General features: G+C 37.7%; 6 protein-coding genes across 7 annotated transcripts; 1 reads left to right on the forward strand and 5 right to left on the reverse strand.

The window, feature by feature from the left end:
• Window positions 1–131: 131 nt before the first annotated feature.
• Window positions 132–1,403, reverse strand: LOC110424378 (uncharacterized). The gene is made up of 3 exons (XM_089784830.1): window positions 1,095–1,403; window positions 579–732; window positions 132–335 (listed from the first exon to the last, which is right to left on the reverse strand). Exons 1-3 carry the CDS (start codon window positions 1,095–1,097, stop codon window positions 283–285), a joined length of 210 nt encoding a protein of 69 aa, XP_089640956.1. The 5' UTR covers window positions 1,098–1,403; the 3' UTR covers window positions 132–282.
• A 259-nt stretch (window positions 1,404–1,662) lies between these two features.
• On the reverse strand, window positions 1,663–7,215 carry NAR1 (ferredoxin hydrogenase). 2 transcript variants are annotated; one of them, XM_021439473.2, is made up of 12 exons: window positions 7,076–7,215; window positions 6,742–6,929; window positions 6,414–6,487; window positions 5,973–6,126; window positions 5,207–5,393; window positions 4,893–5,019; window positions 4,002–4,179; window positions 3,836–3,885; window positions 3,576–3,747; window positions 3,205–3,331; window positions 2,986–3,077; window positions 1,663–2,303 (listed from the first exon to the last, which is right to left on the reverse strand). In XM_021439473.2, exons 2-12 carry the CDS (start codon window positions 6,862–6,864, stop codon window positions 2,151–2,153), a joined length of 1,437 nt encoding a protein of 478 aa, XP_021295148.1. In that variant the 5' UTR covers window positions 6,865–6,929; window positions 7,076–7,215; the 3' UTR covers window positions 1,663–2,150. The 2 variants fall into 2 exon arrangements, with proteins under 2 accessions (XP_021295148.1, XP_021295147.1); XM_021439472.1 differs by lacking the exon at window positions 7,076–7,215 and having other exon boundaries at window positions 6,742–7,069.
• Window positions 7,216–7,773: 558 nt separating this feature from the next.
• Window positions 7,774–10,539, reverse strand: LOC110424033 (CASP-like protein 2B1). The gene is made up of 3 exons (XM_021438502.2): window positions 9,863–10,539; window positions 9,624–9,756; window positions 7,774–8,227 (listed from the first exon to the last, which is right to left on the reverse strand). Exons 1-3 carry the CDS (start codon window positions 10,084–10,086, stop codon window positions 7,976–7,978), a joined length of 609 nt encoding a protein of 202 aa, XP_021294177.1. The 5' UTR covers window positions 10,087–10,539; the 3' UTR covers window positions 7,774–7,975.
• A 1,819-nt stretch (window positions 10,540–12,358) lies between these two features.
• On the reverse strand, window positions 12,359–13,635 carry LOC110424587 (glucan endo-1,3-beta-glucosidase 4-like). Its single transcript, XM_021439184.1, has 3 exons — window positions 13,496–13,635; window positions 13,147–13,398; window positions 12,359–12,506 (listed from the first exon to the last, which is right to left on the reverse strand). Exons 1-3 carry the CDS (start codon window positions 13,560–13,562, stop codon window positions 12,472–12,474), a joined length of 354 nt encoding a protein of 117 aa, XP_021294859.1. The 5' UTR covers window positions 13,563–13,635; the 3' UTR covers window positions 12,359–12,471.
• Window positions 13,636–14,669: 1,034 nt separating this feature from the next.
• On the reverse strand, window positions 14,670–15,145 carry LOC149526654 (uncharacterized). The gene has a single exon (XM_089784926.1). It carries the CDS (start codon window positions 15,080–15,082, stop codon window positions 14,678–14,680), a length of 405 nt encoding a protein of 134 aa, XP_089641052.1. The 5' UTR covers window positions 15,083–15,145; the 3' UTR covers window positions 14,670–14,677.
• Window positions 15,146–17,458: 2,313 nt separating this feature from the next.
• LOC110424561 (NADH-ubiquinone oxidoreductase) lies at window positions 17,459–18,272 on the forward strand. The gene is made up of 2 exons (XM_021439154.2): window positions 17,459–17,702; window positions 17,900–18,272. The coding sequence occupies exons 1-2, from the start codon at window positions 17,549–17,551 to the stop codon at window positions 18,061–18,063; spliced, it is 318 nt and encodes a 105-aa protein (XP_021294829.1). The 5' UTR covers window positions 17,459–17,548; the 3' UTR covers window positions 18,064–18,272.
• The last annotated feature ends 6,088 nt before the right edge of the window (window positions 18,273–24,360 follow it).

Consider the following 24,360-nt stretch of genomic DNA (forward strand, 5'->3'; position numbering starts at 1 on the left):
TTCGTTGCAATATTTATATAATAAACTGTTTTATCAAGCATTCGAAGTTCAAACTATTGCAGCTCCTACATAAGATCTGAATTGTAAAGATAGAACCAGAAAACCTTGTCAGCCTTCAGGAATACAAGAGATGAGAAAACAATACAAGAACTGGAGGCCAGAATTTATTAAAACCAAGGAAGATGTCTTAACATCAGTTTCTACAACATTGTTTTACTTTGCCAAATTAACAACTCATTACATGATTTAAGGACCTCCTCCATCTTATTCTTCATCAGCTCCTCAAGCCATGCCTTTGCCTTTGCTAATAGCAATTCTGATTATCTGAAAAAGAGCTGCCAAAAAGAAAAATATGGATCACTTCCTCAAGCAAAATGTGTAACTAAATGGTATCCGGCATGAAAATCCCAAACAGATTAATCTTCTACTGTGTAACTGCGAAAATCTTCTGCTGCCCACTACACAGAAACCATTTTGCAGAGCAATGAAGAATGCAAAGAGCAAAAACAAGTGATGACATAAAGAGTTGCTATCAAAATACTGTGCTAGTATGAAATAAAGGCCGAAACAGAGCATACATGATCCAACTACCACAAAGACAAAAAACCCCAGCAGAATTGGGCCGACGGGGTAGCCATATGCTTTCTTGGTTGAACTTTCTACAGATCCCCTCCTTGATATGTTCTTCTGAAACCTTGCAACCCTCCTTTCCGCAAGGCGTTTTGAGGTAGTCTGTCCAATGCAATGTCACAAATCATTCATTTTCAAAGGCCACCATATTTCCAAAGGTTTCCTTGATAAAAGATTTTGGTATGCATTATGCAACACATCATTTAATGGGATCAACAAAGACGGATTAGATTAGAAGCAGGAAAACTCAACATGCAGTGGGATCAACCATAAATACCGTCTCATGGATTCGTGTTGATAATAACAATCGAGGTAAAAAACGAATAAAAAACACTGTTTCGCAAGGAATAGAGAGCGAACAAATACAAGGCAATTCCAACCGAGAACAGGAGATATTTGATCAGTTCAATAACGTTGTTATGAAAACAACAGAAGACAAATGAAGACAACAACGTGAAACTCACCATTTCCAGATGTTGTTTTGCGTTGGTTGAAGCAGCGAGGTTGTGTCAGACAGAGAGAAGAAAGAAGAAGAGGGGGCTGACAGCCGTCGTTTTATAAGGAAAACGTGGGACTACTGTCCCTGCTTTTCTATATGTACGTGGTTACAAGGGAGCCTGGGACGGTTACTGCCCCTACTCTTTGAATACAAGTTTTGGTAAGTAGCATTGCCAATAAAAGAATGAGCTTAAAAGGTTTTCCCCTTTTTCTTTCTCTTTCCTTCCATTTATGAAGATTTCTTTTAAAGAGAGAAAAAAAAATCAGTACTTGGATTCTTGTTTCTCCCTTAATTATTTGCTTTCCATAGATTTTTCTAACCTATGCCGCTTAACCTTTTTTGCATAATAAGCTCATAATTCGTTGGCAATTCAAGGCCTCTAGTTATCGTGGCAGATAAAGCAGCTCGTCCTGCTATTTTGGTTACCAGCCAAGCTGCTTGCTAGAGGAGTTAACGTTCACAACTTTCGAGACCCACTGCTCAACGATGTTCATAAATGATAAGATACATATACAGTATCAATCTCAACCCAATTAAAGCGAAGACATGAATTTTGTCACTTTCCTCCATTAAGTAAGAATTCTTACATGTGAAAAACATTGTAACAGTGGGGGCAGCACCCAAACCTGTTTGATTATACAGAAAACAAGAATAGCATGTTTTGAATCAAATAAAAGAAGAACATGTACAATACCAAAGGGGACTTTATTTGGACCAAAAAGAATAAACTGAGGCTACTATCAAGGGGGGAAAAGGAAAGTACGAGCATAAATTAATTCTTTCTTTTTCGTCTAACTAATGTCTAGTTCTGAGCATATACATAAGATAACTATGTGATGATAAAACAATTTTCTTCAAAACAAATTCTCTCTTTACTCTATCAAAATTGGCCTCCTGGCAAATGCAATTTTCAGATGAGCAAAAGACCGGCAGAGATGTGTCACAGCTGAGAACATGAAACTCATGGAGAGACAACAAACGGAAGTTCCCACGTTGGACAGGACCAGACGCTAGAGAGTCTTTACCAATTGTGCAACTGTGCTGTGATACTTTTTACAACAGGGTGGTATCCTGTGTGCATGTGCCTTTTAGCTTTTTCTGAACCGGGGTGCTCAAGCCACTCATCATACAAGCCTTTCACCACAGGGTTCTTAAAAGGATCAGCTTCCAAAATCTATAAGGCATACAGAAGAATCAATTAAAGCAGAACTCTAAAAGAATTCAAATAGAATTTTAAAAAGGGAGCTTGAGTGTATATGCATGTAAACATTAGGCTTCATGTAGCATTTGAAATCAGTTCACTTTTAGCAGTAAAGCATTGCAAGCATAGTTAATGCTTCAATTGCTGTTGTAATGAAATATTTAGCTTGATGAATTATTAGATTTACTAAGTGCTATTAGGAATGGAATTAGCCATTGAATCTGCAACAAAACATTCAAATCAAGGTGAACCATGGAGAGTCCATTACTCTACCGAATACAAATGTACCAAGGCTAATACAGTAACCAAGGTTGAGGAACAATACGAACCCAAAATTAGAAGAATACCAAATTAAGTGCAAAAAACCTAAATACATTTGCACGCAACCAATTGTAAATGTAAGGTTGACCACATGGTTTATCACAGGATGAATATCACAAATCAGTTATATGCTCGAGGAAGATGATAACATGTACATAAATACTAATGGTATAGGCACTACTTGATTCAAAGAACCAACAGCTCAAAATTACAGAATTTTCTCTGAGACAACAAGAAAATGCTTAATACAGCTTAACATTATAAATGGGTGTTGTCCAAACGATGACACAAATCTTTCTTGAGAATAAATGCATAACTCAAAACAGAAACTCACATTTTCCATGTAAATGGCTTCCAATGATTTGATTAAATCCTTTGGAGATTGTCCTGGCTTGGGCTTGATTTGACCTCCACCATTCAAACAACCTGCATATATTAACCATACCTAACTGTTATGCCTAACCTGGATTTCCATTATCTTATAATAAGTTACAACTGAATGTATCAAAACCAATTCAATATCCAAAATAAAAGGAAACAAGGAAACAAAAACCTGAAGGACATGCCATGACCTCCACATATTGATAATCACATTTCCGTGTTTTAACTTTCCTGACAATGTTTTGCAGGTTTTGGAAGCCATAACATAGGGCAAATTTCAGCACAGTTCTACCCTCCACCTACATTGTAGCTTGTCAGGATATTAAAGTAGAAGAATAACGTGGCGATGAAGTCGCTGCCATGAATTTTTTCAACCATATGTGTCAAATAATAAATAAAGCCATGATTTAATTCATCAAGAATGCAGCCCTTATAAACTGGGATCACAGAAAGGGCCCTCTTCAGGTTCAAGTACATGTTTTATTTATGTTCAAACTTCTTTAATGCTAACAAAATACTATCAAATTAAAAAGCACAACTTACTTCTAGAGTCAATTCTTGGAAATCAGAATTTCTTATAATTCTAAAGTCCAGTGGGCCATCAATTTCTCTTCCAAAGAGAACTTTTGCAGCATATCGGAAAACGGTTTCCGCATAACCACCAGAGCCTCCAGAGACCCCATAAAGATGTCCTTCATCATCCACATTTGTCAAGCTGTAGGATGATAGCAATATTTTTCATTTGTAAGTAGTAGCAAGGTGGCATAAAACATTGCTTTAAGGAGGATTATTGTGGTGCTTACATTCTATCTAGAGGCGACTCTTCCAAGGCTTTAAAATCAACTTCTTTCAACTGTAAAAATTAACCAACTAAATTTTCTTTTGAAAACAAGCTATCAAATAAACAATGTAAAACTGTTACATTAGAATGCACATAAAAATTAAAATAAAGTGAAACCCTGACTTCACCTGTATCAAATCTAAAAGTTCTCCAGATGTCAAGACTGAGTCAACCTCTGTGATACAAACACCTTCATTTGCATGGCTTCCATCATCAGATCCCACCTCAGAAACAAAGTCCCCCCTGGCAGCCTCAAGCTTCTTGTCATAACATGGCATCACAGTTACATGGTAAACCTCCTCCGGCCTATCAAGTAAAATGAATAATCTAGTCATTTGAGCATTAAGGATAATATATAGTTTTGGCATTCTCCATTTCCTTCAATATTTGAATAGTTTGAAGATATAAAACTAGAAGCTTTCATAAGATCCCAAGTGGAGATTGGCCCTGCTGATGTCACCCTATAGATGAAAAACTAACTTTTTAATTGCACTAAAATAGAGGAAAAAGAGAAAAAACAGTGGAGAGAGGCTCTATGACCAACAATTGTCAAAAGCTAGCAATTCTAACAGTCCTTTGCTCATTCTCATTATTTTGGACGTATAATAAAGGCTATGAAAAGGACTTCATTATACACATAAATACAAACAAACACTACACATTTATATTCCATTTTCCTTCTGATTTGTGTGTGTGTGTGTGTGTGTTGTGTGCATTATGATCAAATTTCTGTTCCCTTTGTAGTTTCTTTTCTGGCATTAGAAGGATGGGAAGCTTAGTAGTGGTAAACACTATGTTGTAATTCAGTCATAACCACTGAACTTAACAAGATACTATAAGTTTTCTTAATGAATGAAACTTTCAAAGAATTGCTACTCATGCAATTCATCTGAAATTTAAAAGCCAAATAGCAATTACCACAATAGATTACAAGTGTTAGGTTGCCTCTCCTAGCAGAAATGTTTATTCATAGCACAATCATGACCAAAACGAAGCTCAAGTTAGATGTGAGACGGTACCTGAAACCCATTGTTTGACATACATGATGCTTAACAGTAGCTCCCATTGATTGCTGAGGACTCTTCACTGATGATATGTACGGTAAGATATAGGATCCAAGTTGTTTTTCAGCATAGCATATCCAACCTGCAATTAGAGAAAGATGCACAAAAACAACACTTTTGGTCACAAGAATCCTATACATTATTATGTCATCCCTGCGATAGTCATCTTCTCCATACATAATGCACATTCGTGTGCGTTAGAATGTTGGGGTTTTAGGGAGAGAATGATGCTATTAAATGATTGCCAAAGTTTGCAGGCAGATCTATACCTGGGCATGATGAGGAGAGCATTGGAAGTGAGGATTTAGTTTTCGCGTCATCAGCTGCTTGGCTTTGTTTAAATCGAGAAATGAACTCATTACAAGTTTCAATCAGTGCTAAGTCTCTACTACAACTAGTATCAAACACAGCCTTTACTCCCAAGGACTTTAAAAAAGTTGTGAGTTTCTTGAAAACCTGAATATAAGAAAAGACCTTCCATAATTAGAAGCATGCACCAATAACTTAAATAACATTTAGGTGACCTTTCTTGCACTTCAATAGAAATGAAAACACAAAACCTATAAATAATTCATAGATGTTGGGAATCTTTTGGGTTGTGGCAGATTTAATCAAAAGGAATTACAAGCTTGAAAGGGGTGTGAATACTTGTGTAGTAAGAGAAAATTGATTGATTTAACCCTCTCTGGCTTTTGTTTCTTTAACAGAAGAGCATGTCAGGGAGTAGAAATGCCACTATCAAAGCCCTTGGATACTTGGTTACACACTTTTCTTTTTTCGTTTAATAGGCAGCAGCACATGAAAGTAGATGATGCATTAGAATTTTATTAATCACATGCTCTAAAAGGATTGGACTTGTTCTTGGTTTGGCACCTCCTTGGTGCACTTCAATGATTGGTTTCCTCACCAATGAGCAGCAAAACAGAAAGGGGAATTTTTCTCACCTAGCAATGAATATAGTGGGCCAGCATATGTACCCAAAAGAAAAAAATCAAGAAGAAAATGAGGGGGATACAGTTTCTGATGTTTTCATACCTGTAGTGGAGGGATGCCAAAGTAAGCTGCAAGCGAGGCCCTTGACTGAGGAGAGAGGGATACAATAATAGCCTTCCCTTTATTAATATTGGAAAGGAATTCATCTAAGCTTTGCTTCTCAAGCATTACAGTCTCTGCTGAGGTTATGCAGCCGCTGCACCATCGCAAAGAAAATTTACAAACATGTCTTTGATGTAAGTAAACAATAGATAAAAACTTGCAGCACTTATCAAGAAAACAATTGGAAAGTCATAAATTAGGCACTCAACAACCATTTTTTGTTTTACTTCATTTTAGTAGCTCCTATTCATCTTGTATTTCTGATTGTAATTGGCACGAACTAGAATTAGCCTTAAAATATACAAAAAAGTTCCTTCCAATGCAAAACATAAGCAATTTAAAAGACAAGAACCATGAGTGAAAAATAGAGGAAAACATTACCTGCATGCCAAGCAGTCCTTAAGCGAAATTTTTACTGGTTCAGATTGCTGACTCTTAACAGTTGAAACCCTCACCTTCACCAAAGTAATTCAAAAAAAAAAAAACTTAGTCAAAGCAAATAAATTTATGAATTCTCTTCTACTGTTAAGTAATATGATAATTAGTAGAACATAGCTTCTGTGCAGCAGCTAAAACTAAAATCAAAACACCAAATTACAAACCAAAAAACAACTCTTGCATCTAATTCCGCATCAAATTTAGCAAAAGTCCCAAAAAAAAGGTTGATACTTGAGGAAAGAAAACGAAGTTAAGCCAAAAGTAAAAGTACCTGAGGCTCAGGCTTGTTAGGGGTTGCTCTGAGTCCTTTAAGAGAAACAACGCAGGCTTGAGACGGAGCTATGAAATCGCTGAGATCTCCGATTCTGAGAGTCGGCGAAAACTTCTCCGACATCGCTTAATTTCTCAGCTCTTATACACAACCGCCTAAATTCAATTCCCCAAAATCGATACCTGAAGCTGCGAGCTTATTCGAAAATCAATATCTTTATAATAAAATTACGGATTTTTATTAAGAAATTAATTAAAAGTTTAGGTTTTCTACGGAGCTTGAAAGAGAACAGGAGTTTTAGAATCGCTTGGTAGGTCAAAGGCGGTGACTTTACCCGGGGGAGGGAGGGAGTGAGGAGTCGAGCAAAGGCGTGTATGTTCGGGAGTTTTTGATTCTGTGAATCACCAGAAATTGTTTTACGTATTCAGTAGCCAACAAGATTCGAGCTTTGTGCGGAAAGATGAAGTCAAAGTTATTGATGCGGTAGGATTGTCCAATACGATCTCAAACTTGTCCTTTTGTCGGTAGATCTGGTTGTATTGGATGTTATCCCAAGCTTTCGATGGCACGTGTCGGCCACGGTCCACTAGTACGAGCAAACACAAATTCCCTTTCTATCTTGTCTGTCTTAAAGAACAGAACTTTAAATTAAAACAAAGAAATCGTTTTTAAGTTTCAATTTGATTCTGATTTGGAAGGAGAGGAGACCATGCCAATGTCTGCTTTCTCATAATAATATTACTCTATTTTAATAAATTAAATCAATTAATTCGAAAATATAATTCAATTAATTTGGTTTTCAAAAGGGTTGTGCTTGTGAAGAGCTGAGCAAGCATCTATTCCAGGCCACCACCATGAACTTATTTATTGATCATAGTCCTTTAGATAGATAGGCATTAAGCCTGTTGGTTTTTTAGCCTTATAGGGCATGCTCTGTTCCTCAGGACGATGGAAAACTAGGCAGCTAACTCCGTTGGTGTTTCAACTGAAACCTATATTCGTTGATCAAGTGTCTCATGGTGTTTCAACTGCTGGAACACAAGAAAGAAACTAAGGGACTTTTTTAAGTATTAATCTCTACAGAATCCAGCCTTGATTTATTGTCAAATGGGAGACATAACTCCCACTTTTTTTCTTTATAATATATGACAAAGATAAAATATTACAGAACCTTGAGGAATGAGCTTGTGAAACAGGGCAGTTTGGCTACCTAAAAACTTCAGCACATTAGTTTCTACCTCCTGAAGTTGTTCTTGGCTTTGGTGCTGCCATACAAGCGGAAGAGACTGAAAGCAGAGATACAAGATAGGACCACCATGCTAAGGCTAACTAGCAATGCCATTACTATTCCTTCCCCGACTTGGTTACAGAACTTCGCGTACATGTTGCATATCTTCAACCATTGAAGCTCTGTTTGCCCGAGCTTGGCAAATACTGCTGACTGTGCAGCAGCTCCCACAGCAGCCACAGTCAAGTATGCCATGGCCTGCAAAAGAAAAACATGATATGTTAATGATTAGATGCTCACATCCCATCAATATACATGTGTTTTCAACCGTTAGAGTAATTGCATCTTGCAAGCATTCTTTCGGGCTAGATGGTGCTACCACAGAGAAAATGGTCTCTAAATCAGCTCTTTCCAGGAATGTGATAATTGATAAATATTAAAATCAGCCCGAAAGGTCTGGTTATACGATATAACTGGCCCTGATATGGCACCAAATCAGGCCTCCTCTATCCTTCCCTCAAATAATCCTCATGGTCAAAAATAGAAGGGGGTGCTGGGAGGTTGTTAAGGTATGCATTAGAATCAAAAGAACCCAACATACCAAGCTGAATCCTGCAAAGTCTGACTACAACATAATTCTCAAAATATTCATGAAATATTAACAACATTATTTTCAATATACATTATTAGCTAGCATCTTGCAACAGAATTTTCTTCTTTCCCCACCAGCATTAGTTAGATTTTCGAAACCGCGTGAGGATTCTGTCTGGTGCATTAAATCATGGTTTTTCTCAAACCAGCGTACGCTCCAACGTTTAAGATCGAGCGTTACCTGTCTATTTACTACGTAGAACAAAAGGAGATGGAAAAATTAGCTCCATTCTGACTATATCATGAATGAGAAATAAATTCCATACAACACCACCAATGACCTGCCTTTTTTAATTCTTATGCAAGACTTAAAAGTCCACTCATGTTGGTTTACTTTCAACAAGCACTCAATGAATTTCAGAAGGGCTATTTCATATTTATTGCAACGTGTGTGTGTGTGTGTGTGTGTGTGTGTTTTTCATCGTTTGGTGGGATAGTTGTTTCTTTACATTGATGATCTTCATCTTCCCCTCATCATTATTTGCTGCTTACATTCTCAGACTGCTGTTGCTATTGTAAGGTTTTTCAAGACTCTACCAGGCTTAACATCAATTACCTACCAGGCTTCCACCCTGTCGAATACATTAACTTGAACATTAAATGCTAATGTACGGAAAACCTTGACTTGTTCTCTTTTGGTGGAAGCCTAGCGTTCTAAAAAACAAAGGGGGAAATTATTGTTGTCTTTAATTTATTGCACCTACTCTAGCTAAAATTTTGTTATTGCCCTTAAAATTTCCTTTTTACAATGTTTTTTTTTATCTCCTTCTACTAAGGATGCAAGTTAGCATGCAATGAGCTAAACCCATGCAAATGGGATAGTCTGCCTAAATGAAACCCTTCAACCAAGTTTAGAGATATGGACAACTGAGAACCTGAAACATAACTTTACCAAGAACAACTACTAGCTGAACAAGATGCAGGGTATTAGCTCTTAGGCTCTTCCATGTATGCTATGGAGGAAATGCATGCAAAGAGAAGATCAAGCAGGGACGCACAGTACCTGATCTCCAGAGAAAATGGCCCAAGCCAAAGGCTTGCTGAAAAGCACACTTCCTCTCACCATAGCCACAACACAACGCACCCCTTGTACCAATGAGTAGGCTGCAGCTACCCCATTGGCTACCACCAAAAACCTGTGAACAAGAAAAGCAAGAAAGGTATGAGTTTTACATGGAAACCGACGGGATGCTCAGTCTCGGAGGGGTAAACTAGAGAGAGACAGAGAGTAGAGGATCTTACACTAGAGCTTTCATGTCTGTAAACCTAGCTTTCTTCTGAATTGAGAAGATTTCTTTGACTTGAGTATCTGTTACCACAAGAACAGCTGCAAGAACACTTAAGACACATATCACACACCTCAAAACCAACTCCGCAACTCTCACTCTCCTATCAATCACCTTCAGATTAGTGCCATGGTATACAGGGACATTCCCAGGACTAACACCAACACCCAAATAATTCATCTTCTTGCCAAAAGGCCAACACTCCACAGAGAAGGAAGAAACAGACCGGCACCAGACAAAACTCTCAAGCACAAAGCACGCACACCTAACCAATAAGGCAACCACCCCCCACTGCTTAAATAGGGCTGCGCCAAACTATAGCTTAAAGAGTAATTAGCCTTCCCCACTTTATGAGTGGTTACCCTTTTTTTTTTCTTTAATTATAAAAAAGGAAATAAAAAGGAGTTTTGTTTTGCTTTGCTGGACGACCGAGGCCTGCCAAGTGCCAAGTGTGGTCAAAAGCTAGAGGCTCTCAAAACGCATGAGACCTCAAGGCAAAGGGCACCTCATCTTGTACGCAGTCGGGTATTAATCTTGCATTTAAGGCGTATGTGGGAAAGCTAAAGAAGAGAAACGAAACTATGGCAAAGAGAGACAGAAGCAACAGGGATGCTTTCTTGAGAGTTGTTTTTCTAGGAAGGGGCAACGGTCTTGTTGTTCCAATAAAGGGTTCAGATAAGGTGAGCGAGTGCCTTAAATCCTTTCCCACTGATCAAGGCTGATGGTTGAATTTAATGAGTGGCCCCATTTCTTTTTGAATAGACCACTCTTGAAAAGAAACAACGGAAACTAACTCTCCTTCGTCTGAAAGGTAGTAATAAAACAATCTGTCAAAGGAAATATAAAAAGAAGAATCTAAACACACCAGAGGAAAGCTCGTCAAATGATTAAGGTAGCATACTAGATATTAGGTTCTTGCCTCTTCTTTCATGGTGGGGTCTTTGGTTGGTTGGTGTTACTCACTCGATGATGTGCTTGTGCTTGTGCTTGTGTCCACATGTAACCCATGATGTAATGACTCGGAAGTCCTCGGAGGAGACTTTCTCACAACACCACGCGCCTTTCAGCAGCGTTGGACTAGGATTGCCTTTGGTTTGCAGCAGAGCCAAGCAAGATTTCCAATCTCCAGGACACTTGTTCAATGCAATAATTCAAGGCTAACACGCGTCATGGATGCGTGTGGCGGATGCCAGAAGCTTGTAGGATGAGAGGATGGCGCCATTGATTTTTAACTCCGGGAAAATCCACTTCCCAACTACTGCATTCCATTAGCAAGGCAAGCAACTTTGTATTTTACTTTCCATTCAAATCTCACTCTTTAAGTGACTCGCCTTGTCCCATCAGTTTTAGCCCAAGCTACCCCTCCTTTTGCAACCATGTTTCCTCCATTGCCATTTGCCGAAGTTAAAAGGAAAGGAATCTCGCATGTTTGTCTTCTCATTCTTATCCATTGATCTGGCATTGTTAGCATGTGTGCATAGCTGATAGCAGTACATAGATCTTCTGCCAACAATACATATCATGTTTCTACACTTACTTTTTTTCTCACTCGTTCCCCTCAATATCTGATTAAAGTCAACAAAAATCCAAATGCAATCATAAGTTTCAACTATGAATTTATGATTAAAGACAAATGAATGAAGATATGTAATCATTTTACAGGAAACAATCATCTAGATTTTGACCACTGGTACATCCTTCAGCTTGTCTTCAACAGCATTTTGGTTATGCTACCTTCCATTAATTATTCTCTTCATGAGTAAGTCCCAGAGCACTCGATGCATACGGTACTCCTTTGTTTCTTTGCTTATTGTCTTAATTTGCTTGCCAAAACTAATTGCAAAGTTGGCTCGAAAACTAAGTGGAATTCCAATGGGAGGAGGGGTTGGACTTTCGAAGAAGATAGTGATAACATCGGCCATACTTTGTCCAACCACATGTAATACGTGAGCAATACAAAAGCACGGCATTTTTATCTTTCATACATACATCTGGGGTCTGGCCGTGTGCAATATACAAGGTGATGAAAGAGATTGTGAAGACATTGAAAAAGTATGTATCAACATTCGTTGAATGGGGATACTTTCAGGATCTTTTGGTTTGTGAGCAACACGATACTAAATCTATCCCTTCAATCTTCTATAAATGCGTATGATATTAACTCTTTTTTCTTTTTTGTTGAAAATTGAAATGACACTACTCAAGAAGCTTAGCCTCCATATCGAGGAAATCTCCAGGATGGATGGTTGTTGTTTGATGATAACAGAGACCAAGGAGATCAGGAGAGCATGGTATTCAGTTAAGATAACTTGGGGTGGAAAGAAAGCACTACCATGGGGTTGGAAGTTGAAATCTCTCAAGGTGAGAGGAAGTCCAAAACCTGATTTCATATTGAATGGTGGAACACACACCAGGAAAGAAAATTACAAGCCTGAAACAGGAGAGGAAAGGGTAAAAGGTAAAAGAAAAACTAGTATTTTATGTTATGTCTCTGCTGAAAATTGTAAGAGATCACGCGTAAATTTCCGACAGAAACAAGTGTATTGCAAAGACTTTGCCCTCCACCTAGGGAACAGATTCAAATTTGCATGAATGGTGGCCTGTCAACAAAGAAAGAAATCGGAATAGTCAGTTGCAGCTAGAATAGAATTGCTGAAACAGGCAATCAACAGCCAAACCCACCCATGCAACCACATTAAATAAAGTTGAGCACTAGTCGTAATTACTGCAACTTCTCTGTTTGTTATTTTTTCTTGAGGTTTAGGCTTGTAACACTAGCTAACGCATAAGCTAAAGAGTTGGCTTCTTGCATGGCATGAATGAACTGGCATTTAGAGCAATCAGCAGCTGAACAAACGATATAATGCATAAACTACCCCACTCCCATGAACAAGTCTCAGACTTTGTAATTTCCTTAACAACCATCAAAGCATCACTTTCAATTACGAAGTTCTTAAAACCCTTTATGCAGGCCATCTCCAAAAATTTCTAAGTTTACAGGATGAGATAAATCATGAGATGATCAAGCAGAATTGCAGCGTAGGAATGTGAGTGTAATCTAGCACTAATGTACATCCTTTTTCGTACATAGAAATCTAGTACTAATGTAATTAGTTCAGTATAGGAAAAGCCAATAGATATAAATCCTGTGGTAAAAGTAGAATGAGAGTTTAAGTAGAAATCTCACATTCGAATTAAATCTGAAAGAATGAAAAAAAATTGACAGGATTATGATCTTACTTGGGTCAAGATCTGCGATCATGGCAGCAGAATTGAAGTAGCAAGTTGCTCCTTTGTTCTTGAACTTCTGATAGTAGTTGTTGAAGGCATAAGAGGCATGGTCCCTTATAGTGTTTGGAAGATAACAAGGTTGGTTCACTTGTATCTTACTGCAATCTGCACCTCCCTTCCCACAAGCCCAATCAAGGGCCTTCTGCAACTCATCATCTGGAGTTTGCTCATCAGCTATGCACCATTCCCTGAATTGAGCATCTAGCATGACCCAAAAATTTATATAACTAAATTAATTTTACTTGATCACGATCAAAAACCATGAAAAGATCAGTAAAGTAACTAAATATGGCATTACCCGTCTTCTGTAAAATTAAAGAAACAAAGCAAAGAGCAAGCAGAGTCCAATGTAAGGCGGATGGCATTGTGGCTGATTCAGGGGGAGTTGCAGACGTGTGTATCTAAGACGGCGGGTTGGGCATTTGCCTTACCACCAGTAGCTAGCTAATGGCTATAGATGAAATAGCTTTGAGAAGGAATTCTTTGCTTTTGTCAAAGTAGAGATTCCTCTCTTTTTATGTTCCTTCCATCTTACGATTAATAATACAATCTTTGTTTTGGAATGGTCAAACTACCTGGATTGTTCCCAATCTGGGAATTATCATGACAACGCAAAAATGGACCAGAACTGTTAACTTTTTTGGTTAGGATTTCCCATTACTTTGACACTCGGTTTATAGTAGAGTTTATGTGTTTAAGCTTTAACTTGTAAGGGACCTATCAAATAATTTGAGCATCAAACTGTCCCTATTCTGAAGCAAACTCATAGAATAAAGGCGTTAGATCTTCCTTTTGTAAGTCCCAACAGTTCGTTTCAATCAAAGCGCGAGTGGCACGTCAGGTCAGGATTCAGGCATGCATTTTTATAGTATCCCCAAATTCTATAATATCGAGTTCTTGATGAAAAATGGCAATAATCAACAGAAATCCCCTTCACAAGATTCACGTGTACGCATGGTGATGAATGCAGATAGCTCAAGATGAATGCAGAATAGCTATCTTCTGCAATCCATGAAGCCTGCATCTAGACTGCAACACGGTATTTGGATTTGCTGTGTATAAAATCATTACCGTTTCGTTGAAATTTAAATCATAGTACCATGTAGGTATATTTGGATTTAACCATCTAGACAATTGGTAGAGTAATAATTCTGATCAGCTCCAGTCTCTAGGCTTGTTATAAATTAGGAGTACTGTTTCACGCATCCGAACATTGGCCAACGGGAAAAATATCACAGAGACATGGCACTTGCTCTTGGCTTTTTCGCCTTTTGACAGTGATAAGTAATGACCAAGAGTAGCACGTATATGAGGCCAAAAAGCTAGAATATTAGATAATTATATATAGCTAGCTTCATATTATCATATAGCACAAACAGGAAGGCAAATTAATTATATTCGATGGATGATATCCATTACTACTATAATATCACTAACTCTTTCACTATTACAGCACCTAACGAAGTATGGGTTAATTTGTTTACAGGTGAAGGGAGGTATCCACATCATCACAATCCGAATCATCGAATTTCTTCGGAGAGACATGCATAGAATCAGGAGTCTTTGTGGCTGTGGGCAATAAACTCGCAAAAAGTGGGGCCTCCCTGGACTGAAAATCAGTAGCAGAACACCTGTGTTGTGAACCAGACCAGAGGCAGAAAGGCACTTGAGGAGGTGGTGACCTTGGTGGCAAGAAGTGAAAGAACAACCTTGATGGCTCATAAGGCAAGGTGGGGTTGCATTGTTTAGGCTCAGCGTGCTTTCTTAGCAGTTCCCTCTCTTCTCTCATCTCCTTCATTCTCTGCAACTGCCTGAACCTCTCCTGCAGTAGAGCTATGGATGACTGAAAGACAATGGTAGGATCATTAATACTTTCCCTACCCATTTGAGAAGATATGATCTTTTGCTCTTAATTAGCTATAGCTAGCAATGTCTACTGATGCAAGAAAGGCGGTGTAGGTGAAGTACTCTAAGGACCGCTTGAAAGGGTTTACCTGTATTTATAGGATGTTGGCATGGTTACCATGGTATGCTTGAATTAGTTGAAGGCATTTGGTTGTCCGATAAAATTCTAAATGATTTAAAAAAGGGAATAGAATCGGCAGCTAAGCGGCAAAGGTCCAAAAAGAAAAGGTTGCGTGCCCAATCTAAGGGAGTACTTTGGTTAGTGTATGTGGGAGAAGAGGCAAAAGCAAGGCTAAAGGAGAAAAAGTGTGGGGAGAAGAGTCCAAAAGAACGTTGAAACTAGCACATGGAAGGGTATGTTTGGAGGAATAATAGATTGGGGGATGCTCTATCAGCTTGCCCCCAAATCCTGTTTTTAGCTTCGGGGATGATGGGGGTTTTGCAAAGGATATAAATTTTAAAATCTCCATTTTCCACTTCCAAAATTTCCCTCTTTGAGACCATTATTCTTAGCTAACTGTTTAGGGTAAGAGAAGGCACAGAGGTGGGGGCGGTGTGAGGGCTAAAAGACAAGGTTCAGAATAGGGAATAATCTTAGGAGCTCATAATGTTTTGATTGAACAATAATGTATGACAAAGACAGAGATACAAACATTCTCTCTCTCTCAAGATATGTTTTGTCTTGAAGTTTTTGGAAGGGAATGGCATGCACAGATGAAAGCTGTAGATGCCAACAGTGTTGGGATTGGATGCTTCTTTTATGCAGCAGAAGCACCCCCCCCTCTCTCCATTATTTATTTTGTATTAGTTTGCAACTTCGAAGTTTGGAAGAGTGGATTGAAAAGAGACATGGGGCCATAGACAAGGCGTGCTGCTGATATTCCTATTATATCCATCTCGCACTAAAGCTTAATTTATATCATAAAATAATTTCACCTTCTAAGTGGCTACATGTAGCTAGCCTTGTCCATGTTGATGAAATCCCTCAGCTCACACACCAAGCAATGAAGCACAAGGGTCTGGAAATATGTCTGAAATCTAAATAAAACTAGATAGAATCAGCAGTAATGTATAATTTAAGGCATTCAGTTTAACAACTTATGCTTGGAATTTCTGGAATTGGAGTGGGAAAAAGCGCTGACCAATTACCAGCCCGCCCTGAATGAATTATAGGGCAGATTCTCACAACTACATGCATGATGGCGACTCCCTAACACGCAGATCTGGACCTTCTTTTTAGGATACCAGCATGGATTCAATCCTGAATCATTGGTAACTAGCGAGGGATGGACTCAATAACCTGGAAGTAACTCACTATTTCATCATTGGCTGCATTCTGATATAATTGGCTGAATTTGTGTGGAATATTGCTAGAATCTGGCCGTTTGGACCAAACATGAATGGTTACTTTCACTAGAAATTCTCAACGGCAAAAAGGGCAAGAAACCATGGCTCTACGCTTCTATTCGTTTCTCCCCTCTTTCTGATAATGGTGAATCAGAGGAAACTTGCTACTTCAGTTTATGGAAAATAACTTCATGAAAATGAATGTTAAAGTGGTTTATAATTCGTATGAACCAAGCAATCAATGAATTGAATTCTATGCCTTTAAAGACATCTAAACCATGGATGAGCTGAACAGATCATGCTTGATTTTCCCTTGAAAACCAAATCTAACTTTAACTGGAAATCAAATCTGTTGACTTTAACTTCCTCCTCATGGACCATGCATATACTGCGTTTATTCCAAAATTTGTACGGTAGCTGCAATATTCTTGGCCCAAGAAGTGCAATTTCGTGAGGCTAGAGAAGTCAGTAATTAGAAAAATAAGCCCTTTACCAATTTCCCTTCTTGTCCAGTATTTATTGCAAAGTTGCATTGAGTTTTCCTGACACTTGGGGAACAAGAAGAATTCTAATTGTAATTGAGTAGAATAAGATGATATGAAGGAAGCTTATCTAAGACTTCTCTTTTTCAGAGTAGGAAGTTCAGTATCAGAAACTGATACATTGTGATTAACCAAAACATGACATGCAACAGGCAAACGGTCCATAGTCCTGTATAATTTCAATTGGTTTGGTTAGTCTTCACAACTTCTTCATCGATTCAGAGCATGTCTACTCCAACCACTTCAGCTTTCTTCACAACTTACGATTGTAATCTGAGGCAAGCGGCACGTCTCCAAGTTAAAATGACAGCAACATGTTGGAAGGAGGAGTTTAGGCCTAAATGCAAGAGGTGAGCCCAAAAATGAGTGCTCCAGAGCAATCAGAAACATAGTTTTTTAAGAAGCCCAAACCTGAAGGCCCAACAAAAGAAGCGCTCCTTCTGATGACAGGGGGAAGTTCTGTTTTCCCATTTGGTCTTTGACTAGAGAGTCATCGAACTTTAGCAACACAACCAGAGCGACAGCGCCCGCAAGAGGGGAAGAAAGAAATATCAAAGATGAACACAGACATAACTGCTTCGGCAAAACCAGAGTACCCAGTTATAGATCGAAACCCTCCTTTCACCAAAGTCGTTGGCAATTTCAACACCCTCGATTACCTCCGTTTCGTTACTCTCACTGGCGTCTCTGTCACCGTTGGATACCTCTCTGGTAACTCTACGTTTATCTACATACCATAATAACAAAAGTTTTGTAATTACTAGCATTGAAATGCAATTGGGTCTTTTCTTTTTCTTTGCATCTATTCCCAGAATATAATTTTTTTGTACATTTGACTGAAACGGAAATAGGTTATGAGGTTAAAATTTAAACCTTTTTCTGGTCCTTTTTGGTATTCATTGGTGCAGGGATTAAACCGGGATTAAAAGGGCCGTCAATGGTGACAGGAGGGCTGATAGGGCTTATGGGAGGGTTTATGTATGCCTACCAGAACTCAGCGGGTCGACTCATGGGATTTTTCCCTAATGAGGGTGAGGTTGCTCGTTACCAGAAACGTGGATTCAACAACTAAGCTTCTCTCTTTCCCTTTGATTCTCTATTTTGTTATAAATCTTTATGTCAAAGACATTTTGGATGATAAATGATTGTCAATAATCAGATTGCTTTGGCTGATTTCGTGTTGCTGATTTCAAGGCTTTTGTCTTACTGCTGTATTTTTAGAGGCTTTGAAAAGCAACTTAAAATCCAAATGAAATGGAGTGTTATCCTTTTTCCTTGTCATTGAATGTTTGTTAGAAGGAACCGACCTTGTTTTTATTCTTTTTGTGTTGTTTTGGTGAATGCAATTTGTTTGAATGAACTTCAGTTTATTATGACTGCATTCATGTTTGGGATGCAATTGATCGATACAAAACTGATATTCTGTCACCAGCATAACTAAGACATACATTCAAGTAATCATTGCTGTGTTTTCCCTTACAAGTTAATTTAAATTGCAAATACTTTAGTTGATAGTGCAAGTATTGGGAAGGAGACATAAAACTTAATCTTCATCCATATTCTGTTATATTAGTTTCATTCTATGATGCCATTCTCAAAGTTAAAGTCAGCTTTGTAAAGTGTGTTATACGGTACTATAGGTTGAGAGCATATAAGCTATAGTTCTTTGAATATTAGTTTCTTTTCGGAGGGCTTGAAAAAGACAATTTTCACTTCTTAGGCCCAGAGATTGAGACTTTTCAACTTGTGTCTCCTTGCTGATATTGCAGTCTCTAGGATGTTGGGCGATCTGTTTTGATGTTTATGTCTACAAACATTCAAAGTGGAAAAATATTCATTATCATGCATAGTAGTGTTTTAAATAGGTTCTTCTGATCTGGACAGATCCAGATAGAGCTTGAACTACGGGTGAAATCGAAAGTCCTGTTCTATCAAGGATCATTACAATCAGTTGGCTCTTTGTTTTGAATTTGGAGTAGTAAGAAATTGAACTTCTGACCATCTCTTTGGGTTATGCCACATTAATAGAGGAGCCTCTTCTCCCTGGTTTAAGATTTTGCAAAACTTTGGTCTTTGAGGGTTTAAGAGGCCAGGATTTTTGGTGCTTGGCAAAGCGCATAGTTTCAACGTTATTGTAGCTCTATTTTGCCTATGCATTGGATTTTGTTTAAAAACACAAATAAGAACACAGTTGACAAAAATAAATGGTCATTGCTGCTAAGAAACATCTCTATCCTCTATGCAGGCCTCTCACGTTCTATGTAGGACATCTTGTTATACTTAATTATCCTGATATGAATTAAATAGATTTTGTATGATGATGAACTAAACATTAGGAATAAATTCACTTATACCATACTGTTATGCAAGATTAAAGTATCAGCTGACTTTAAGATATGGTCTGTGATGAAGCTTTCTCTTTATAGAACAGTATTCATCCCAGGTATGCACTGGACGAGCCATCCTGTAAAGATGGGTACCATCAGTAGACTTTAAGATATTAGCATGAATACCATGTTTGCATCATTTGACAGTTGAAGTTGTTGGCATTCTAGGAGATTGATTTCTGATGATTGATTTTGTGAACCTTATGGTCTTAAAACTCAAAAGGGCTGCTTGCTTACACCCATTCATGTGTGCACACAAGTTTCTTCCAATTTTTAACAGTATGTGGTCTTTCATGATACAAGGTGTTCCTTTCTTTCTTTTATTGAAGATTAGAAAAGGTTTTTATACAAACAAAGAACAAAACAAAAGTGTACTTGTCTTGTGTACTTGATATTGAATATCGTTCCTCCCACCATTTCTTTGCTTTTTTATTCTTTCTTTCTTTCTTTCATTCAAATGTTGTTCCATCTCACTGGTTTCTTTCTAGCCAGCCTCGGGTTAAAGGAAACCCATAACATTTTTCTTTCCTCCGAGGCGGAGCAAGGAATTTTCCAAGCTTTACACGAGCCTTAAACCCCTCATTTCCTCCATGTTATCCTCGGCTACCAAGGAAACAATTGGAAAGAAAAAGTTTTACTCCCTCATTCTCTCCACAATAAGCCAAAGGAAAAATAATATATGTATAAATTTATTCAATAAGAGATGGGTACCGTTATAATAGCTTTTTTTTTTTCTGACAAAAAGAAAGAAAACTGTATTAATTCAATGACCTATTAAGGAAGATAAATTAATGGAAACTATATGTTTATTAAATATAGTGTAGTGCATTATTTTAGTTATTTATTCTCTGAGTGCTACTATATCTAATTGCCCAATGCTACGGGACATTCAGAGCTCTGGCTGCAACAGAGGTGAGGATGGGTCCACAGTTTCTGCCCAATAAACTCCATCTAGGAGACCCTTAAAACGCTCTACCTTAAGGCCTATACTGGCCCACTAAGAAGCCTGAAGAGTGAATGCCCGGAGCGGCAATAAATTATTCATTTCTATTTGCATAATTTTATATTGGTAAAACTATTTTTTATTTTATATAAAGAAATAAATTTCTTCTTTTTATATGAATGGGCTCCAGCCTTGACCTCTGTTTGAACTGTAAGACTTGTTTAAAAAAAAGAAAAACCCAAGTACAACTGTAAAAAGGAAAAAATTCTGAAGACTAATTCTGGTATGATTATAATTAATACAAACTATTTTTTATTTTATATAAAGGAAATAATTTTTTTTCTTTTTATATAAATGGCCTCCAACCGTGAGCTGTAAGACTTGTTCAAAAGAACAAAAAATCCTAAGATTGTAAAAAGAAAAAAAATTCTAAATCCTAATACAAATTGTTACATGTTATGTATAAATATATAAATAGCCTCTTTACAAGTTTCACCATCATCTGCTAAATCATTATTGGATTGATTTAGCTTTGTTTTTAATCCTTGAAAAACTTTCATCAAACAATTTATCAAAAGTAATCTAATTAACTAACTCTAATCTAAGAAGTGCAAATAACAAATTACGATGGAAGTAATGGTTTAATAATTTAAGATTATGGTACCCTTTAATATTTTACTTGAAATTATGCTTGCTTAATTGCTTAATCTTCATGAAAATTGACGTTAGTCTAGAATCTTAAATTATGTGTAATTCTTTGTGAAGATATTATACAATTGCTTAACTTAATTGAATCATTATATGTCTATAGGAAACAACCAAATTAAGTTTTTTAAGTCAAAGTTTTAAAAACTGACTATGTGTGGCAATTAAATGTATGTCTACACTAATTGCACATCAAAACACTAAAATTCCTTTCTAAGTGTATTGAACATACATTATCCAAATCAATGTCTAATTTAGACTAACCTTCTCAAGTGTCATCTAAATACCTAGACACATTTAAATGGTGATCAAGCAAATAAATGGGCAATAAACTCCAATTTGAGTAAACATTAATATTTCCATAGAAAATAAACAATAAACCAATATAATATCCAACCTACATATTAAAATCCACCGTAATCCTAGATTGAAAATTTTAGTTCAACATGTTTAATACAAAACCCAATATGTTAAGAAAAATGTTCATTTCTACAGTATAGAAGAGAGAGATGAAACTAGTGTGAGAATGGTAAGCTGATGTGTATGAGACAGCTCCTAAGAAAATCCTTAGCTTCGCTTCCCCCTTTTCCTCTTTTGTGTAGATTAAATTCCTCACTTTTTTTTCCTATTTTTCTAAAAAGTTGCTCTAGCTCCTCCCTTGTTAGCCATAAAAGGCCTCTTCTTACAGCACTCTATTTGCCCCTCTGATCTAAAAGATTGAAGGATCCAGACTTTTTATAGCGCCCAAAGCTTGGTGTTACAGCGCTGGAGGTTCTGTTTGATGAGGGGGATAGTGCTGCAGTGCTATGCTTGTTGTTTCATTCTTTCTTCCTTCAAGTTGCCTAGTGTAGAGTTGCTGTGGTCAAGCTACTTTTAATGCAATTTTAACCGTGCTCGGATCAGAAATAGATGAAGTGATAAACATGAAAATTGTTGTCCTTCCTTGAAAATACAAAGAAGTATTGCATGATTTGTGGCAATATTGCTACTAGATAGCACAAGCAGTTTTGTCCTCAAGTTGCTGATCGCCTAGCTAACTAGCCAAGTTAATTTTCAACCGTGCCATAAGGAGGGGAAAGAAAGAGAGAGGAGGAAAAGAAAATTCCCAGTCAGGGTTAAAGTTCGAAGTTACTTCCTCTTCGATGGCAGAAAGAGAAACAGGATAGGAAAGTGTATTTGCCTTGTGTTCCTGATATTGAATTTCGTTTCCTACTTGTAGACAGTGCCTAGAAAATTTTCAACCGTCGACCAGTGTAGTTCTTTCCTGTTAGACTCAAATCTTTCCACTCCTTTTCTTTCCTGGTAAAAGAAGCAAGTGACCTCATCCCACCACTTCTTGTTTCTGAAGCCCCCTTTTTGAGTTATGAGCTTTATTCTTTGGCAGAAAGGAGAGATCATTCCACACTCGTCCCAACAGGGTTATAGACAAAAAATTAAAAGCTACTAAAGACCAAAGACCAAAGACCAAAAGTGATGCAAATGCTTGGTAATGCTAGCTTGGGTCAATATTAACATTTTTTATTCGCATTCCATGAGAGTCGCTAGACTAAGACGAAACTCGAGAAAATTCAGAAAGTGTTTGAAGGGTAGAAATCGATTAAAATATCTTAGTACATGCTTAATAGTATAGATTATTTATCCATGGTTTCACCTCGTCCTCAGGTCCGAATCCTATTGTTATGCCCTTTAAAGCTTAATCTTCATTGGTCTCTCTCTTGCCCGAGACTCACAGTTAAGCAATGTTAATCAATAAGATATCCATTATTAATATCTTAATTAAACATGTCCATTAAAAATTTTGCACGCCACTCACAGCGTTGATTTAGTACCCCACATGACGCATCTATGAGTTGTGTGTGTTCCCCTCTTGCTGACGCCATGTGTTGTGCACTTAAAATGCCAATTATATATCCGTGGTCGGTGAAACAGTGCCTTTTGGTTGGAATTGAATACTAATGCTTTAATTAAATCTTTGGAATAATTCTTATCCGACATTATTTGTCACCCAAGATCCATTATTAATTCATCTCCACAATGAACTAACCCCCTATCTGTTTATGTCTGTGGTGATAGAAGGGAATATTCCATTCTCCTAAATTTATTCTGCTATGGGAGGAGAGCGAATGGCTCGGGAATTCCATGCCCACCACCGCCCCCCTCCCCCTACGTTTGATTTTTGTCACAGTTCTGTTGCCGACACCTTTCCAATTGCAGGGACGGCTTCAGAGCAGATAAGAGATTAGAGCAGAATAAAATGAAAAGCATGGGAATAGAACAAGTAGAGATCTCCCACATCTGCATTTTTTTTTTAATGCTCTGATGAAAGCCGTCCAAATACATTCTTTCAACTGGGATATGAAAGCTAGTTTCCAGTCCTAGAAATTCACTCAATTCCTGGATAATTCTTGTCTGCTATCAAAGTTGGGTTTGTCTGCAGCTTAATCATTGGGTGCTAGAACTTGTAGCTTTTGCAATGATGTTAAGTGTTACTAACAATCCGATACAGGCAAGCACAACAGAAAAGGCAATACCATACTTTGATGAATGGCAAGTCACAGATTTGCTCTAGGCTCGACTACTAGGTAAAAGAGAAGGGTTTTGTTTAATCCTGATACTCAAATCCAAATCCTCAAGCTGCAGCTTGTAACTTTAGCTAATACTTTTTCTCACCTTTCGCCTTCATGCTGAGGCATTCAAGATAAGAAGCATGGGGCCATGATTAGCTGCCCCTTTGCTTAAAGCAGATACAAGTAAAAAGGAGGCACCAAGATTCTCCTTTTCCCTACTTCTTTATCAACATCCATATCAAATCTTCCATGTACAACAAATGCATCCAAAGTAACCCTCCCCCTAGGAAATCATGAAAAAGAGAAACCTGGAGCTCACTTTTATGCTCAAAAACCATAGTTTTAACTGTACATTCTGGTAAAACTGTGGTCACTTTGTTTTTCTAGCAGACCACCCGCACACATATGCACTATTGTTAATCAATTGAAATGAATAGAACTTAACACAGCATGTGAAACTATACATTCTTGGGACTACTTCTTTTACATTATCTACATTTAATATGCTTTCTTTCTTTTCTTGTCTGTCTTTGGCTTTTGCTTTAACTCAAATTTGAGTTATTCAACCATTAACTCACATGATCAATGAGCATCATGCTGTCATGCTTTTGCAGACATTTGTTTGTTTGTTTGCATATTTGCTGTGAATAACGAAAAATCCAAGCATAGAGGAAATGAAAAAAGAACAGCCTTTGAACGTGTTACATGCCCCATCACACCGAGCAAAACGAGGTTACTGTTGGCTTTTCTGGTCAGCAATGAGAGGC

Source organism: Theobroma umbraticum, unplaced genomic scaffold (genome assembly GCF_002168275.2).
Source record: "Theobroma umbraticum cultivar Fairchild unplaced genomic scaffold, ASM216827v3 scaffold_204.0, whole genome shotgun sequence".
Lineage (NCBI taxonomy): Eukaryota > Viridiplantae > Streptophyta > Magnoliopsida > Malvales > Malvaceae > Theobroma > Theobroma umbraticum.